General features: G+C 39.8%; 3 protein-coding genes, 1 long non-coding RNA gene and 3 other non-coding genes across 12 annotated transcripts in view; 4 read left to right on the top strand and 3 right to left on the bottom strand.

The window, feature by feature from the left end:
• Positions 1-9,999, top strand: part of LOC119022102 — a 54,710-nt gene extending 44,711 nt beyond the window's left edge. For 2 of the 5 annotated variants that reach the window (XR_005075826.1, XR_005075825.1), the window contains one exon: positions 9,872-9,999. This is a non-coding gene — a long non-coding RNA (uncharacterized LOC119022102). Of the gene's footprint in view, positions 1-1,641; positions 1,857-9,871 lie in introns of all 5 variants that reach the window. The other 3 variants (XR_005075829.1, XR_005075824.1, XR_005075828.1) reach the window with 3 other exon arrangements.
• fkbpl (FKBP prolyl isomerase like) lies at positions 5,540-8,515 on the top strand. 2 transcript variants are annotated; one of them, XM_037102638.1, is made up of 4 exons: positions 5,540-5,690; positions 6,619-6,804; positions 6,905-7,203; positions 7,321-8,193. In XM_037102638.1, exons 2-4 carry the CDS (start codon positions 6,621-6,623, stop codon positions 7,975-7,977), a joined length of 1,140 nt encoding a protein of 379 aa, XP_036958533.1. In that variant the 5' UTR covers positions 5,540-5,690; positions 6,619-6,620; the 3' UTR covers positions 7,978-8,193. The 2 variants fall into 2 exon arrangements, with proteins under 2 accessions (XP_036958533.1, XP_036958532.1); XM_037102637.1 differs by lacking the exon at positions 5,540-5,690 and adding an exon at positions 6,319-6,337 and having other exon boundaries at positions 7,321-8,515.
• trnaf-gaa lies at positions 8,345-8,417 on the bottom strand. Its single transcript has one exon. It is a non-coding gene; the product is annotated as a tRNA-Phe (tRNA).
• Positions 9,158-10,545, bottom strand: LOC119022100 (EBP cholestenol delta-isomerase). The gene is made up of 5 exons (XM_037102640.1): positions 10,394-10,545; positions 9,870-10,176; positions 9,741-9,777; positions 9,518-9,648; positions 9,158-9,428 (listed from the first exon to the last, which is right to left on the bottom strand). Exons 2-5 carry the CDS (start codon positions 10,174-10,176, stop codon positions 9,223-9,225), a joined length of 681 nt encoding a protein of 226 aa, XP_036958535.1. The 5' UTR covers positions 10,394-10,545; the 3' UTR covers positions 9,158-9,222.
• Positions 10,546-11,277: 732 nt separating this feature from the next.
• Positions 11,278-11,349, bottom strand: trnah-gug. Its single transcript has one exon. It is a non-coding gene; the product is annotated as a tRNA-His (tRNA).
• A 716-nt stretch (positions 11,350-12,065) lies between these two features.
• On the top strand, positions 12,066-12,137 carry trnae-uuc. The gene has a single exon. It is a non-coding gene; the product is annotated as a tRNA-Glu (tRNA).
• Positions 12,138-12,439: 302 nt separating this feature from the next.
• ccdc115 (coiled-coil domain containing 115) lies at positions 12,440-15,060 on the top strand. The gene is made up of 5 exons (XM_037102641.1): positions 12,440-12,720; positions 13,255-13,358; positions 13,451-13,563; positions 13,647-13,838; positions 14,597-15,060. The coding sequence occupies exons 1-5, from the start codon at positions 12,601-12,603 to the stop codon at positions 14,734-14,736; spliced, it is 669 nt and encodes a 222-aa protein (XP_036958536.1). The 5' UTR covers positions 12,440-12,600; the 3' UTR covers positions 14,737-15,060.
• The last annotated feature ends 112 nt before the right edge of the window (positions 15,061-15,172 follow it).

The following is a 15,172-nucleotide window of genomic DNA, read 5'->3' as shown; positions in this document are numbered from 1 at the left end:
TGTTCCCTCTCTGTCCTAGAAAACAGACATCAATCCCATGGCATCTAATAGCAAGCGAACGGTTTTAACAGTTAACGCTGGGCTTAATAGTTTCAGGAGAGCATCACTTGTATGTTCATGCAACGCTGCATCTGACACATAAGGATGCAATAGTATGATGTCTTGCTGCCCTGGGAGCTGATCTGGGAGCCTGTGCTTTCCCTTGCAGTTGAAGTAATCTCATCATGACATTATAATGTAGATGAATAGCCCTGACCTGGCAGACTCTGCTCCATCACTGCTAATGGAAGAGAAAAGTCATACTTCACTGCTTGTGCAACTCTGCTGGCAATCAGTCTGAATTACAAGGCAGTGCACCAAGACAGGCTTTGTCTTTTTTATTGATCGACCGCAGTGCAATACTCATTAAACAGTGATAGATACAATATGTCGTATATTTTACCGAGTGATACTTTTCAGCCTCTCTGACCCTTATCGTTATAGTGGCTCTAATCAGCCTCAGGGTCAATGTTGATCCCCACTTGACCTGGAAAACTCGATGAATGAAACTCCTCTGGGCTGGCAACTCGTTGGTGCAGCACAGCATTCACGTAAAACCTTCACAGAATAGTAGTAAACGATGTCCGATGTTTATCCTCACGAGGTTGTGATGCTGTTTTTTCAGCAGTTGGGTTTTAATTTTTGAACCTAGTTTGGTGGAAGAGTCTCAATGATGATGATGCTCTACTTTCTCTCGTTTGTCTAATCTTCTGACGCTGAGTGTGGGAACCACTTAAAATAATCTTCTGCCCTCACACTGAGTTTATATAGTGAAGTCCGAGCCTGTTGTCAGTGTCCCTCACTCTAAACAACAAACAGCCCAGAGGGAGTAAAACTAGATACTCACACATACATGCTCGGACAACATCATGTGCAGCGGTCCGTCTCGCCGCGAGGGATAAACACCCCGTCGTGTGGCCCGATCTGTTTACGAGTTAGCCTCTGGCCGGCCCGGGTCGTGGAGGTTGTGTGTGTGTGTGTGTGTGTGTATATGTACGTGTGTGTGTGTGTGTGTGTGTGTGTGTTACTGTCTGAGAGTGTTAGGGAATGTGTGATGGAGGGATTACAGGCGAGCTGGCCGCCACTTTCACAAGGAAAAAACAAACACAAACACAGGCAGAATGTTAGACAAACTTGATGTTTAGGGAAAACGCTTGTCTTCACCGTCTATTCCTATTAAGAAGATGGCTACCATATCATAGATTAAAAGGAAAGTCCATCAGTTTAACACCTTCTCTATTTTTTTCTCTCTCTCTCTCTCTCAGCCAGTAAATTGTGTTGATAGTCTCTATGGTGGGATTGACATTCTCGGTTAGTTCCGCAGCGTGATCCTGCTGGTGGTCGATCCATCTTTATCCTCGTGGGAAAAGTCTCCTCACAAATCCACATCTATCTATCTATCTATCTATCTATCTATCTATCTATCTATCTATCTATCTATCTATCTATCTATCTATCTATCTATCTATCTATCTATCTATCTATCTATCTATCTGATCTTTTATCTCGCTCTCTTCTTCTCTTCTATCTGGCACGTTCCTTAACTTTTCTCACCTGTCTCACTCGGCCTTTTCCCTGAATGACGCATGTCGAACCCCTCAGAGAGGGTAGCAGAGGTCGTACCAACCCTCCGAGCAGTGCAAAACCCTGGCTACTGAGGTTGCAGATGTTCCCTGGACCCAACTACTGGCAGGTTGCAACGCCCTTCTGGCGAAACATCGAGCGGACCACGAGCCCTGGGATCCATGCTTCTGAACTTACCCACTGGGATGTTTCACAAGAGGCCAGCTGGGAAGTCGGAGGGAGCCAAGAGGAAGGTGAGGGGGTTGAAGGGAGATGGTCGACAGGAGAAGCAGAGGAGATGGAGATGATATTGGTAACACATGGAGAAGGATTAAAGAAGTCAAGGTTCTGGGAAAAAGAGTTGCAGGGAGAAATGGTGGGACAGCGTGGGTTTATGATTGTGAAACGCACATTAGAGCTGCAATGATTAATTGATTAGTTGTCAACTGCTAAATTAATCGCCAACTATTTTGATAATTGAGTAATCTCTTGGAAACAAACAAACAAAACCAAAAAAAAAAAAGGAATATCAGCTTCTTAAATGTGAATATGTTCTGTTTTGAACTGAACATTTTGGGATTGTGGAGAAAACATTTGACATTTGAGGACGTCATCTTGGATTGTGGGAAACAGTGATCGACATTTTTCGCACTTTCCTGACATTATATAGACCATACAATTGATTAATCGAGAAAGTAATCAACAGTTTAATAAACAATGAAAATAATCATCAGTTGCAGCCCTGATCACATAGAAACTATTTGCTTTCCTTTATTCTCATAAATATGCAATAGAAGTTAATTGAAAGCTCTAAATTGTTGTTATATTCTTAATAAACCTGCTTGAAAGTTCATTTGAAATGTGCTACATTTAAAAAACAAGCATCCAGAAAGAGTGAATTCTATGATTGTGACGATTAACTGCTACATTTTAATTATGAAATAATTATAACAGCAATTAATCCTAAACAATTACTTCTCCCGCAGTATGTCCATCATTTGCTGACTTCTTCAGTGCATTTGCATTTATTAAAGCACTCATTTGAATTACTAAACAGCTCCCTTAATACAACGAACTGCAGCTTTGTTGTAACATATAGTAAGACACGCTGCAGTCATCAACAGGAGAGGAAGCTGAACAAAGGACAGTGTATTCTCTCACAGAAGGAAAAATTTAAGATATTCATTAGAAATGTGGGAAATGATCACTACAAAACAACAAAACCCACCAACCCAATCTACTGCACATTGAAAACATAGTCAGTTGTAATAAAAAAAAACATATTAATTCACCCAAGAAAATTGTAAATACTGTAATGCAATCCAGAACAAAAGCTCTGGAATAAACAGAGAGAGTGTGAGAGAGAAGTGTTGACTGCTAGTAATGATTTTACTGGCAAGACTTTGTTATGATGTTGCAGTCACTTGCATTGCAATAAAGTCTGTTACAAATGTTTATTCTTGGTCTTTTTTTAAAAAAAAAAAGAAACCACAAAATTTAAAGAAAATCACACAAATAATTATCATTTTGAATTGATCAGAATGACGTTGACCTAGGTCTATTTTTCTTTTTTTCAAAATGTTATAATGTAAGGTGTTCAAAAATGTGTTTTATCGTCATCGTACTTCTACAAGTTTTTCCATATTTCGCTACATCTACATTTATAAAACCTCATAAGGCAAAATAACTGAAATTGAGTTTGATCACCGAGTCAGTGATGCCAGCTACACTGCACACACTGTACCTGTCCATGTTACGTTATGTGTGTTAACTGCTCTGAAGGTAATGCAATCGAACAATAACTGGTTCTGACTCTCTGCCTATTGAAGTTTAGTTTGCGGCTCCATCATGGTGCACCTGTTGGTTCATGTGAGTGTCAGCAGCTCATCCGCTCTGCATGTAGAACTGCGTTTAATATCTCCTCACATTTCACACCGTCGGCAGCTGAAAGTTCTTATTTTGTTTTGTTTCTCTCTTTACCTGGTTGTTTTTTTTTTAATGGCATCTCTACAAAGAGCTGGTCTTTCTTCTGAATGATGATAACAAATACATAAACTATCTCGATATGGACTTACCCTTTAATATGTTTTTATTGTGATCAAGATATCTACTAAGTGAGAGTGTGTGTTTAATCCTCCCTTTATTTTATGTTCTTGTCTTTTTTATTTAAGATCATTTAGCAAGCTGTGGCCATCAAACACAATTCTACTCTGTAGGGACATTACTCACTTTTTTATTGTAGTTTTTGAGAGGCTATATGCTGCCATCTACTGACGTACAATAACATAACAGGACATAAAATGGACAATATTATTGTGGTGGTCACAAATGTGTGTTTTGGGTTTTTTTTTTTTTTTTGTTCAGACAAACAAAAGTGATGAACATGTATATATTTATTTTTATAAATTGTGGTAACATTTTACAAGCATTCAAATGATTTTTCCCCACAAGGTTTCCTCACGGTAGCATTCATAGTCTTCAGGTCGTAGTTTCAGGATTTTCGACATTATAAACTTTGACACAACATGAAATTGGCAATATTGTTGAAACATTTTAATTTTAACTTTTGATTTGAACCTTCACATGAACTCTTGCACACAACTGAAGCCTTCCTTGAGTTGTGTGCCTACTACAAAAGCATGCATGGCTCTCCTTATCCAGTGATGGAATCTCATTAGTGTAGCACATTTTACTACCTCGTCTCACACTCATCAAGGCTCCAACAGGCCACATATAAAAGGACAGATTGCGTCTCAGATTACCTTCTTTTCTGTCTCTGTTTCTCCCTCTCTGTCTCAAACACACACTCACAAACACACACGTTGGTGTCCACTGTGGTATTCCTCTGATAGACTTAATGGTTTCTAGTGCTCAAAAGATAGAGCCCTAAGTAATACTGACAGGACAGATTAACACACAGGCCTTAAACATGAGTGGTACAAGTCAAGGGTCAATACACAGACTGAGATGTAAACTGTGTGTGTGTGTGTGATTGTGTACGTATGTCTGTAAGTGTTCTCTGTTAAGGTTTTTTGCAAGGCACAAAAACATATGGACCAGCCTGCTCTACAGCTTCAGCCCAAATATCACCAAACATCAACTTATCTTTTTTTTTTAACATCCATTAAGTTTATGTATTTAGGAAATAGACTGATTTATATAGATATGAATTCAAGGAAAGCCTTTATTGATCGCTAAGAAGCAAATTTCAAGTGTTACAGCAACACAGGCAAAGGAAAAGGTATACTACTCAAAATCTATAAGGGATATTGGGATATTTTAGTGTTTCACTTGATTATTTATTCTGTGACATATCTGATTTTTCATTTTGTGTTTTGTGAATATTTTTGGTCCCAAAAAAATAATGTGACACATTTTATTTTTCATTACATCCATGCACATGCGTATATGCCCACATATCCTAATATCCCTAACTAATTGGAGTATTGTATATATAAATACAGAACAAAATAACAATTGAAAGAATAAGAAATATCAATATGAAAAGAAATAGAAATGTAAACTATATGAGCAATCAAACTAAGTAGCAGTAAAGTTGCGTATAGAAATAATATGATGCCATCTATTAATAGCGTACATCAAAGTGGCATACAGTATAATTAAAGAATTGTAGTCAGTGTCTGTATTAATATAGAAATATTCTGTAGTACATTATGTTGTACAAGACAAAACATTTTTTGCTTTATTTCAAACTACTTTTTTATCTTTTGCAGCCAGTTGACAGTTATCTGTCTTTGTCTCCACTTAGTGGAAGGCAGGAGCACTGCAGTTCACAAACGAACACACGTAGGTGGAGGATGAATGATATTTGAAGGAAGTAATATGCATGGGAGAGGAAGAAGATGATATATGTGCGACTTGTTCATTTATTATCATGACATTGGGAGGGAAATACATGAAGGAAATTATTCTAGTCAAGCGTGAAGTAACGCTCCCACACTGTGGGCGGCGGTACATCCGCAGTGTACACGAAGAAGACGAAGAAGAACAGTCGTTTGTTTACCTGAGAGTTTGTTACAGTATTTGACTGATTGGAAAGCTGCTACATGTCAGACTTGTAATATAAGGTAAGATGCATGTTTTTGTCGTTATGCCCTGCACTTAACTATAGATCATATTTTGGAGAGTAATGAAAATCAGTTGATTTGGATTGACGCCATAGCCAACTAGCTAGTTAGCTAGGTACGCTAACGCACCTGGTTAGAAACGTCGCGTTAATCAGAATTTGAATCAGAAATACTCATAAGTCACATAGCCGTGGCAGCAGCAGCTACACTTAAACTAGAGGCGCCGTAGGCATGCACAACTTTATGTTTCTAGTCTTAAAAGCCTTATAAATAATGACATTGTTAGCATAGTAATGTAGTGATAGCTAGACAGTTATCAATAAACTCTAAGTGCCAACAGCCTTTACTAGCTAGTTTCTACTAGTTCCCACTACTGAGAAACATACATGTATGTGTGCTTCGATGTTGATATTGTTGTGATTGTGTATTGTATACGTTTATATTCAGGGTGTTATAGGCATTGATCGTTGTTCAAATGCAGAACAGTATGAATCTGAATGACTGTGTGAAAGCACAGTGTCAGGATTAAAGTATTCGTCTTGATTCTTTTTCAAAGTTTATCTGACCAGTTATAACGTAGCGGTCATTTTCTGCAAGACAGTGGTTCACTGTAGGTGCTACAGCTTCTCTCAAGACACCAAGAATGAGTTACGTATCTTGAGAGATATTAAAACGCAACAACACTTACACCTGCACTTTATCCCAGATGGCAAGATGGACCCCAAAACAGTTTAACAGTCTTTCACTCGGTTTTGCACATATAAATTCAACATTGTCTATGAAACTCAGTTTGTCTTCAATTAATGTTCCCAGATACATAACATGCGGTTGAATGGTCTCTCTGAAAACTTATTCTTGAATGGGACAAAAGGCTTGTTCGCAGCTCTAATGTTTGTGTTTACTTTCACTTGTCTCTTCTTCACAAAAGATATGAAACCAGTGATGGATGGATGGATGGATGACCCTTTAGAAACATTCCGAGGGAGCGGAGATCACGACGGCGTTGATGTCACCTCCTGGGTGTCAGTGTGTCCGCGAGGACTCTGGAAAGTCCAGAAAAAACAAACCGACAAGGGGAGTCAACACCCTGTATCCATATCTGGAGATGATGCTTGTATGTTGTTTTTACTTTCTTCCTTAATAAAAAAAAATAATACATTTTCAGACCACATCTCTAGAATCTAGCTTAAATCATATCCCTCTGTCTCTTCTAGCATGTTCATCCATCTACTGTCCAAGGTTTGGTTCACTGTGTCGAGTCAGAGTGAGGCTTAAAGCTGAAGTGGATGAAGCAGAGAGCTTAGTATCTGAAAAGGGAAACGAGAAGCTGTCAGTCCATTCTGACCAGTCAGCCACTGAGCTTACAGAGGCGGTGGTCACAGCCTTCCAAAGGAGTCAGGACTCTGTGCTGCAGGTCCCACTGGGTGAATGGACTACGCTGAGGCTAGGGGAGGGTCAGTGTGATGTCACTGAGGCATGTTTGGAGGGGATGGGAGCGGGAGAGAACTGTGAGGTAAGAGTGTAGTCAGGCCTGGGAAACTGTTGAAAAATAATTCATCTTCCTCTTCTTTATTTTTTTCAAGCATGCGAAAGTATATGGCCTGTCTAATCATCATGTTTTGCTTCTCAGATTTTCGTCTCTCCGGTGGGAAATGGACCAGTTGTTTCTGTTCCCCATCGAGCTGAGGAAAACCTGCCGTTGCACGCCACAGTAGAACTCAAAGCCTTCACACAAGGCAAGGAATCCTGGGAGATGTCTCCGAGTGAAAAGTGGGAGTGGGTGAAGTCGCACAAAGAAAGGGGTGGAGTGAGGTTCAGGAGTGGGGACGTGTGGGGAGCGGCAGACAGCTACAGTCGGGCCCTCAAACTTCTCATTACTCTCTGTGGGAAGAAAAAAGGACGTGATCCAGAAGGAGAGGAGCAGAGAGACACAGACACTGGTGATAAAACACAGCTTCTTCCCTCAGATGATGAATTCAAAACCACCAAAGCAGAGCTCCACTCCAACTTGTCCCTGTGCCAGCTCAAACTGAACCAACCAGAGCGGGCTAAGGCCAGTGCAGCCAAAGCTACTCAGCTGGAACCTGGTGGGGCTAAAGCCTGGTACCGGCTGGGCCAGGCCTGTCAGATGGTGAATGAGCTGGAGGAGGCCAGGCAGGCCTTTAAGAAACTGCTGGAGATACAGCCGGAATCACCTGCTGCTTTAAAGGCACTTAAAAATGTAGCAAGTAGAGAAAAAGAGACAAATGCACAGTTGGGACTAAGACTCAGCAAAATGTTCAGCTGAAGGTTAGAGAGTATCAAATGTTATTTGGAAAACGGTTTGATTTTTCTCATGTTTCATCATTAAAAGGGAGTGCATCTACAGCCACAGCCTCAGCTCGAAAGTGAAGCTATAGTTCTGTGAATGGGTGTTTTTTTTCACAACTCTATGCGACTTTTTGAATGTGTCTGTAAAGCCAGATGTGAAAATGTTTTTCAGAGAAATTAATGTATTAATCCAGTGGCGGGGACTGCATGAGATTGTGGTATCCTGCGTGGGAGTAGGTCCAAATGTTGTAGTGCTGCTGATCGACCACAAGGTGGAGAACTATGTCAGTAAAATACATACATAGGGTGGATTGTCCGCTGGTGCACGTCTTGTAGGACCAAAATGCCGAAACCCGGGATCGAACCAGGGACCTTTAGATCTTCAGTCTAACGCTCTCCCAACTGAGCTATTTCGGCGTATGAGTACTGATGACTGTTCCATAATTAGTAGAGTCATGTGTAGCTGTTGAAGATGTTATTATACATAATGACAAAAAATGGCTGTTACACTTTGACATATTTGTGCATATTTATTGAGTTTAAGTTCTAACATGATTTGAAACGTCTGACCTGTTATAATATCCACATTTACATTTTCATGTCACACTACTGTGGTTGATTAACTGTATCAGAGGTTACAATACTTAATTGCCTCTGTAATGAGTTGACATTTGTCTGAAAGGCCATTCAGATTTTATTTATTAATAGTATAATTATTCAGCCCCTGCCTCTCAATTTCCTCAATAATCTTTGATGAATTAATAATTGTATTTCGGTTACACTGGAAGAAACAAATTCGTCACAAATCAACAACTGAAAAAGGAACAGGCTGAAGCCCAAAGCTTATATTTTGCCTAGCTTGTGCCATCAGTAAATTTAACCCAGAATATCAGCAACCAAAGAAAGAAAATAATTAATGATTAATCTAAGATACAGATAAGTTTTTATCGATTTATTGATCCCTTACTGGGGACATGTACTATCTAAAAAAACTAGAGTAATAAGCAGAAGGAAAAATTGGGATTGGATGATTGATTAAAAAGAAAAAAAATGTATTTGTAAAATATGTATTGTTTAGATGTGCTTCTTGAGCTGCTCCATAGTATGCTGTGTAAAGGAAGGCTTGATAAAATAAATGACAAACAACACAGTCAAAATCTATCTATAAAAATGTATTTATTATTATTTTTGCGCCCTTGTCCCTAGTACAGTCCGTCTCTGGTCAGTTCCTCTTAGACTTGTCGGTGTGTGCCTGGGCTTTTGACAGCTGCCTGCATGCATCCACAACGAGGACCAGTGGGATGACGACCCACAGCACATTCATGAACACAAAGTAGAACCAGAAGTAGACAGGATGTCCCAACTCACTGTGAGCATATCCATCTCTGTGCTCTGTGAAGAAGTAAAGCACTACGCCGTACAGCTGACCTGGAATAAGACACATCATGTTATATGATTGTCAACGATCAATTAAATCTTGCTCACAACTTAAGTGAGGACACAATAAACCCTCTCACCTATTGAAATGATGAGCTGCAAAACAAATCTGTAGGGCTTGTTGGTTAAGAAGGCAAACACGGCCCAAAAGCTGAAAGGTCCCCATAGCCATGCAGTCACAGTCTCCATACAGACAGTGAAGTTATCCGCTCTAGACAGAAAATAGAACAACGTTAGTGAACGCTTTGTGTCTTCTTGTTTAATGTCAAAGTTCAACATAGTTCTGTGTAAAGATGAACTCACATTATATATCTACTGTCTCCTTTGGAGTACTCTTTCCCTATGAGAGAAAAGTAAACATTTTAACTGAAAAAGCTTTCACATACTGCACCATCACAGTTTTCTGAACAGATTGTTGTGATCTGTACTCACAGAGCTGTGACAGGAAGCTCTGGTCTCCTGGAATGGCATCATAATACAGCGAGAACCAGCCCTCGATGACACCATGGATGAAACCGCAGACAGCAAACCAGCACACAGCCAGGCGCCTCCATGTCCCAAGCCTGGACCCTTTCCGGCCCGTGATCAGCCAGGTCACAAGCAGGAACACCCCTGACACTGAAAACAGGAACGCCAGAATCTCTGACATTGATCTGTCATTTGCTACATAGGTGGGAATCAAAAGGTCCCGTGGCCAGTAGGGATGAAGAACTCCAGCTGTTGATGTGGCATCCATCATCTGTTTAAAGAAAGGATGGTGAACATTCTTCAAAAACATCCAGACTGGGCTTTAAAATTATTAATTTTAACAATGTGATGTCAGTTTAACTAATGAATGAGAACTCTCTGTTGTTCTTCATCAAAACAGTAGTCAAAGCAATTAGAGGTAGTTTGCTTCAAGCTCAGAATAAAACAAAAGCAATAATAATGATAGTAAAAGTGTTTTTTATCCTTACCTACAAAAATGGTGTCCACACGCTATAAAACACACTAGTGTTCAATATATCTTGCAGTTCACTGCTGTTACACTACTGTAAATACCATATTAGCGCTGTTGAATCAAACCCGGAACTCACTGCAGAAGGGGGCGGTTACTTGTGATTGCAAAGACCAATCAGACAATCGTATTCACAGACTACCCGCACTTGCGATCTGCTGGCCCGTTGATTGGCTCTTCATCTCGGAACATGGACGTCGCTGTTGACAACCACCAATGAAAACGTCTTAATCCAAAAGACCCACCCCTCCTGTCATGAACACAGCTGTAAAATATTTAACACGGTGAAGGGTGAATTACGGAACTTTATGTGTATATAGTGCGAATGGTCTTAAATCTGGGAAAATTATGACATAAAACACGTTTTTGTGTATTTTAGGGGGATTATATAAAGAAAAAATATACTAATACTAATTTCCGTTTTATAGATGATCAAAATGTGTTGATTTCTTACTTTTCTTTATCGTGCACACGCGCTTAAAGTAACTCGGCGCGTACTCATCCAGCGGGGGCGCGCACGGTGGAACAAAAGTGAAATACTATTATATACATTCCAAAGATATCTGAACAGAGTTAGTGATTCGAACAGATATTAATCTTTACTTTCCTGTTACCACTGTTGACAGACGACCTGGAGTTTGCATTAAAATAATCATATGGATGGTCATAATATCCCGAGAATAGAAGACCAAGCATTGTAATGCAAATTAGACAGGTACTGTCTTGCTGATATTGCATAATACATTCTAATGTAATGGAGGCGGTCAAAATGTATTAGATGTGCTGTTTTCTTAGAGGGGAAAAAAAATGTTGTCCTCCCAAGCCGTGTCAGGGATTTAACCCTGCCGTGACCCGGATTCGAACCGGGGTTGCTGCGGCCACAACGCAGAGTACTAACCACTATACGATCACGGCGAGCTACTGGGAGTCATGCTACCTCGCCCTGCAGAGGGGTTTATGAAGCCGAGCAGAGTGGCTGGGTTTCACTCATAATTTATGTAGAGTAGTTAACCCTTCAGCCGCTGGAGAAGCGAATGTTTGAGTTCCTCTGTACATACACCGCGGTAGCTATGATTTGAATTATGGAATAGAAGTTAACTAACTTTTGTTAGTTCGTTAGCAAGCTCACATACGCTACATTGATGACCAACGTTAGAAGTTAAGCTATTTTTCAATGTAAGGAGCAGCTTACTTCTCGTTCTCTAGGCTTTGCTGTTGGTTGGAAGAGGTGGCCAATGTAAACGTGGCGGGCTTTCCCTAACATGTAGCCTCTGCATTATTAACTCATGTAAAGTTGCACAGTGAAGTTTCACTGAAGCTAACATTAGTAATGATAGCAGTTAAGCTTAAAGCTAAGTTTCAAACCTGTACGCGGCTATGATGGTAAGAAATATAACGTTAAATTTCCCAATCACGTAACTTACAATATTTCAGTTTATAGGCTGCTGCACATATTCCTAACTTGGCTGTCATTTCATCAATTGTCCATAATTCCGTTTAAGATTGGCCCAAAATGAAGTCATCTTTAGTCAGAGTGCTAAAACAAAACCATAAGAGGCGATTATTGTCAGATGAATAAATATAGTATACACTTATATAAAAAAGATTGGTGTGAAGTGAAAAAGTATCGGTCCCATATGGTCTAGCGGTTAGGATTCCTGGTTTTCACCCAGGCGGCCCGGGTTCGACTCCCGGTATGGGAACTTCTCCTTTTTTTTTTTTTTTGTATTAGGGAATTTCATGATTTTTTTTTCATGAATTAAAAATATGTATTAGAAAACAGAAAAAATAATAATTGGTAATTGGTACGATGATAATAGTGGGGGATGTAATATTAGGACATTATAAGGCGACTTACAGCTTGCTTTGTTAGTATTTCCTGCCGTGAAAATATAAAGACTTCAATCTTATGCCTGTTATACCTCCAAAGCTGCAGTATTGTTCGGTGATTTCGTTGCTTACTTGCAATGGGTGTATCTTTTTGGAGGACGTGGGATGTTAGTCACGTGGCATCCAGTGTCACGTGACGCCACGCGGAAGTAAACGGAACTGGCGTATTCTTAATCCTCAGTGCTGTGTATTGCTACATCGCATTGATCTTCAAAAGAAACGACTTAAGTTCAGTCTGTACGAGAAAGTAGTTGAGCTCCTGAAAAATAAGTAGACATGGGTGTATCAGAATTGGAGGAGTCGTCTTCGTTACTAGATGAAAAGCTGCTTCGTTTCATGGACCAGCTGGAGCTACTGGAGGAGAAACGAGCCACTCTCAACTCTCTCATAGAGCAGGTAACACAGGAAACATGAAGACTTTACCTTTGATTGTCTTTAACTGAGCTAGACACACTGAGGTTTTCAGTTTTGTTCATATTTGTGTTTTCCAACCTTTAACATCAACACAATTTGAAGAAGATGTGCTATTCAGATCGAGCTGAAGCATAAATTTTGGTGACTGATTAAATATATTTTCAAAAAAATACCTCTGTCATTGCAAAAATGTGCTCTTTTGTGTAGCATTCTATGCGATAAATCAAATATCTTTGTTCTTCTGTTGATCAGACAGAAAAAAGTCATTTGACTAGCCTGTGCTCTAGGAAGACATGTAACTGATGGCTCTTAATTTCTAACATTTTACGATTCATTTTAAGAAAATTCAACCCTAATGCCAAGTAAAGGTTCTAATCAGGAAGAATCCTCCCCAAAACTGCCAGCATCCGTCCTGCCCATTTCCTGCATTTTTCCCTCTTATTTTATTTTTTGTAGGCTCATTTTCTTAACCTGTATCCCGTGTGTTATACAGTTATCATGTCGTGTTCCCCACAGGGATGGTTTTCCATATCCAAGGCTCGGTATACGATGGGAAACAAACAAGTCTCTGCACTTCAGTATGCGAGTGAGATAGAGCCACATGTCTGTGTTCATGCCAGGTGAGGACTTGCAGAGATGAATGCTCCCAGGTAAATTGCCCCGGAATTTGAACGGCCATCAATTGAATATTCCTACAATGTCTGTTTTACAGAACACAGGACAACGGTGAGGTGGAGTTCAGTACAAAGAAGGTTGAACAAAAATGTAGTAACGAAGCTGATAAAGATGTGAAGTCAATAGAGAATATTGGACCTCAAGAAGAAGGTGAGTCTCCCATGGTCTATGTGGTAAAGACATTTACCACAAACCGGTAGTTCTTTAATTTATTCAATCGTGTGGTTTCACAGGTGTTAGGAGAAGAATAAAACCCAAAAAGGACATTGCAGAGAAAGAGGCAAGTGAAGAAACAAGTGGTGAGAAAGCTCCTCAAGTTTCACCAGTAAGAATAAGTGACAAGAATCCTCAGCAAGATCCGCTGAAATGGTTCGGGATTCTGGTGCCACAGTCTCTGAAACAAGCACAGTCGTCATTCAAGCAAGGTATGATGACACATTTCCAGAAGAGTCTGGATTTTGCGTCTTAGCCGTACACCTGGTGTTTATTTTGCTAGTCTCCCAGTTCAAATAAACAGACAAAATACAATATACAAGCTACCTACTGCAGGCTTACTTAGCTAATATTTTGTGCTCTGTGTTTTCTCTGTCAGCTTGTTTTTATTGGTTTTTGGAGCACATTTCTATTTTATTTTACATTTTCAGCTACTTTTCTTAAACTACACACAGAAGGCCTTTTAAGATTTGAAGATCCTTTCTTTATTTGCTTTTGTTTGTCTACTTGTGCGTTCTTTCTTAACTTGTGTGTTGAGCTGGCATGGGTCCTTGCACATAGGGCGCTCATGCACTGTGTCTATAAATGCATGTATATGTGTGTGTACTGTAGCCATATGGATATAGATATAGATGGACAGATGAATAAACTTAAACGATAAATGGCAAAGAAACTGAAGATCTTATTATGCTGCTGCTGCATACTGGGTCTAAATTGGAGAATGAGAAATAAAACGCGAAACAAAATAACATTTAAATTACTAGCTACTATTGTGAATCCACAAAAAATAAACAAACTTTATATGACATGACATGCAGCAACATAAAGAAGAACATTGCAACTTAATCGGTGACAGTCATATTTCCACGTGTTTGTGCGAGATAAAACCTCTGACACTCTTCCTATTGTGCTACGGCTAAATTCTTTTCCTCCTCCTTAGCTTCTCTTCTTTTTATCTGTCATGCTCCAGTTATAGAGCTGTCAGCGGAGATCGCAACCCTTCAGACTGCTGTGTTGAACACCAGAGAGGAGCTGAAACGTGGCATGAAAAACAAACAAATTCTCCAGGATGAAGCTTCAGCAGCCCAGCTGGACAAGGAGGCCGACTGAACACATCAGTAGAGTCACACAGGAGATGATCTGGGCTCACGACATGTGGCCACAGAGAGGGACGCTTTGTAAATCAGTAGATGAGGTTTCTGGGCCAGTTGAACTCAGCAGTGATCATCTATTTGGATTTTGAAGTGAAGATTACAGATGTAGAGGTTCCTACTTCTACTATAATTAATTGCTTATTGGGTATGTTTGATGTTGTGTTGTTTAAACTGTCTCACTGTTAAATGTGTTGCCTGTTCGAGATGGATGCTGTTTGTGACTGCTCTCTTTGAGGAATTTCTCAGGTTCAATAAAATCAGTGTTTTCACAACCTGGCAACCCGGCTCCTTCCTTTATGGCTTTTTATTGACTGGGAAAACATTGGTGAATGACTTCTTAACCATCAGTAACACTTACAATAACACACAATAATAGAATTAAAGGGAAACAC

Source organism: Acanthopagrus latus, chromosome 7, assembly GCF_904848185.1.
Source record: "Acanthopagrus latus isolate v.2019 chromosome 7, fAcaLat1.1, whole genome shotgun sequence".
NCBI lineage: Eukaryota > Metazoa > Chordata > Actinopteri > Spariformes > Sparidae > Acanthopagrus > Acanthopagrus latus.
The sequence above is the reverse complement of the archived record's forward strand: the minus strand, read 5'-3'. Positions and strand labels throughout refer to the sequence as shown.

Excerpts from the sequence above, each read along its gene's own strand:
- fkbpl (XM_037102637.1), top strand. Across the intron at positions 6,805-6,904 it reads CATATCTGGAGATGATGCTT|CATGTTCATCCATCTACTGT; the intron begins GTATGTTGTTTT and ends TGTCTCTTCTAG. Across the intron at positions 7,204-7,320 it reads GAGCGGGAGAGAACTGTGAG|ATTTTCGTCTCTCCGGTGGG; the intron begins GTAAGAGTGTAG and ends TTTGCTTCTCAG.
- LOC119022100 (XM_037102640.1), bottom strand. The coding sequence starts at position 10,176 with ATGATGGATGCCACATCAACAGCTGGAGTTCTTCATCCCTACTGGCCA. Across the intron at positions 9,778-9,869 it reads GAGCTTCCTGTCACAGCTCT|GGAAAGAGTACTCCAAAGGA; the intron begins GTGAGTACAGAT and ends TTTCTCTCATAG. Across the intron at positions 9,429-9,517 it reads GCAGCTCATCATTTCAATAG|GTCAGCTGTACGGCGTAGTG; the intron begins GTGAGAGGGTTT and ends GTCTTATTCCAG.
- ccdc115 (XM_037102641.1), top strand. The coding sequence starts at position 12,601 with ATGGGTGTATCAGAATTGGAGGAGTCGTCTTCGTTACTAGATGAAAAG. Across the intron at positions 13,359-13,450 it reads CATGTCTGTGTTCATGCCAG|AACACAGGACAACGGTGAGG; the intron begins GTGAGGACTTGC and ends TCTGTTTTACAG. Across the intron at positions 13,839-14,596 it reads ACAGTCGTCATTCAAGCAAG|TTATAGAGCTGTCAGCGGAG; the intron begins GTATGATGACAC and ends GTCATGCTCCAG.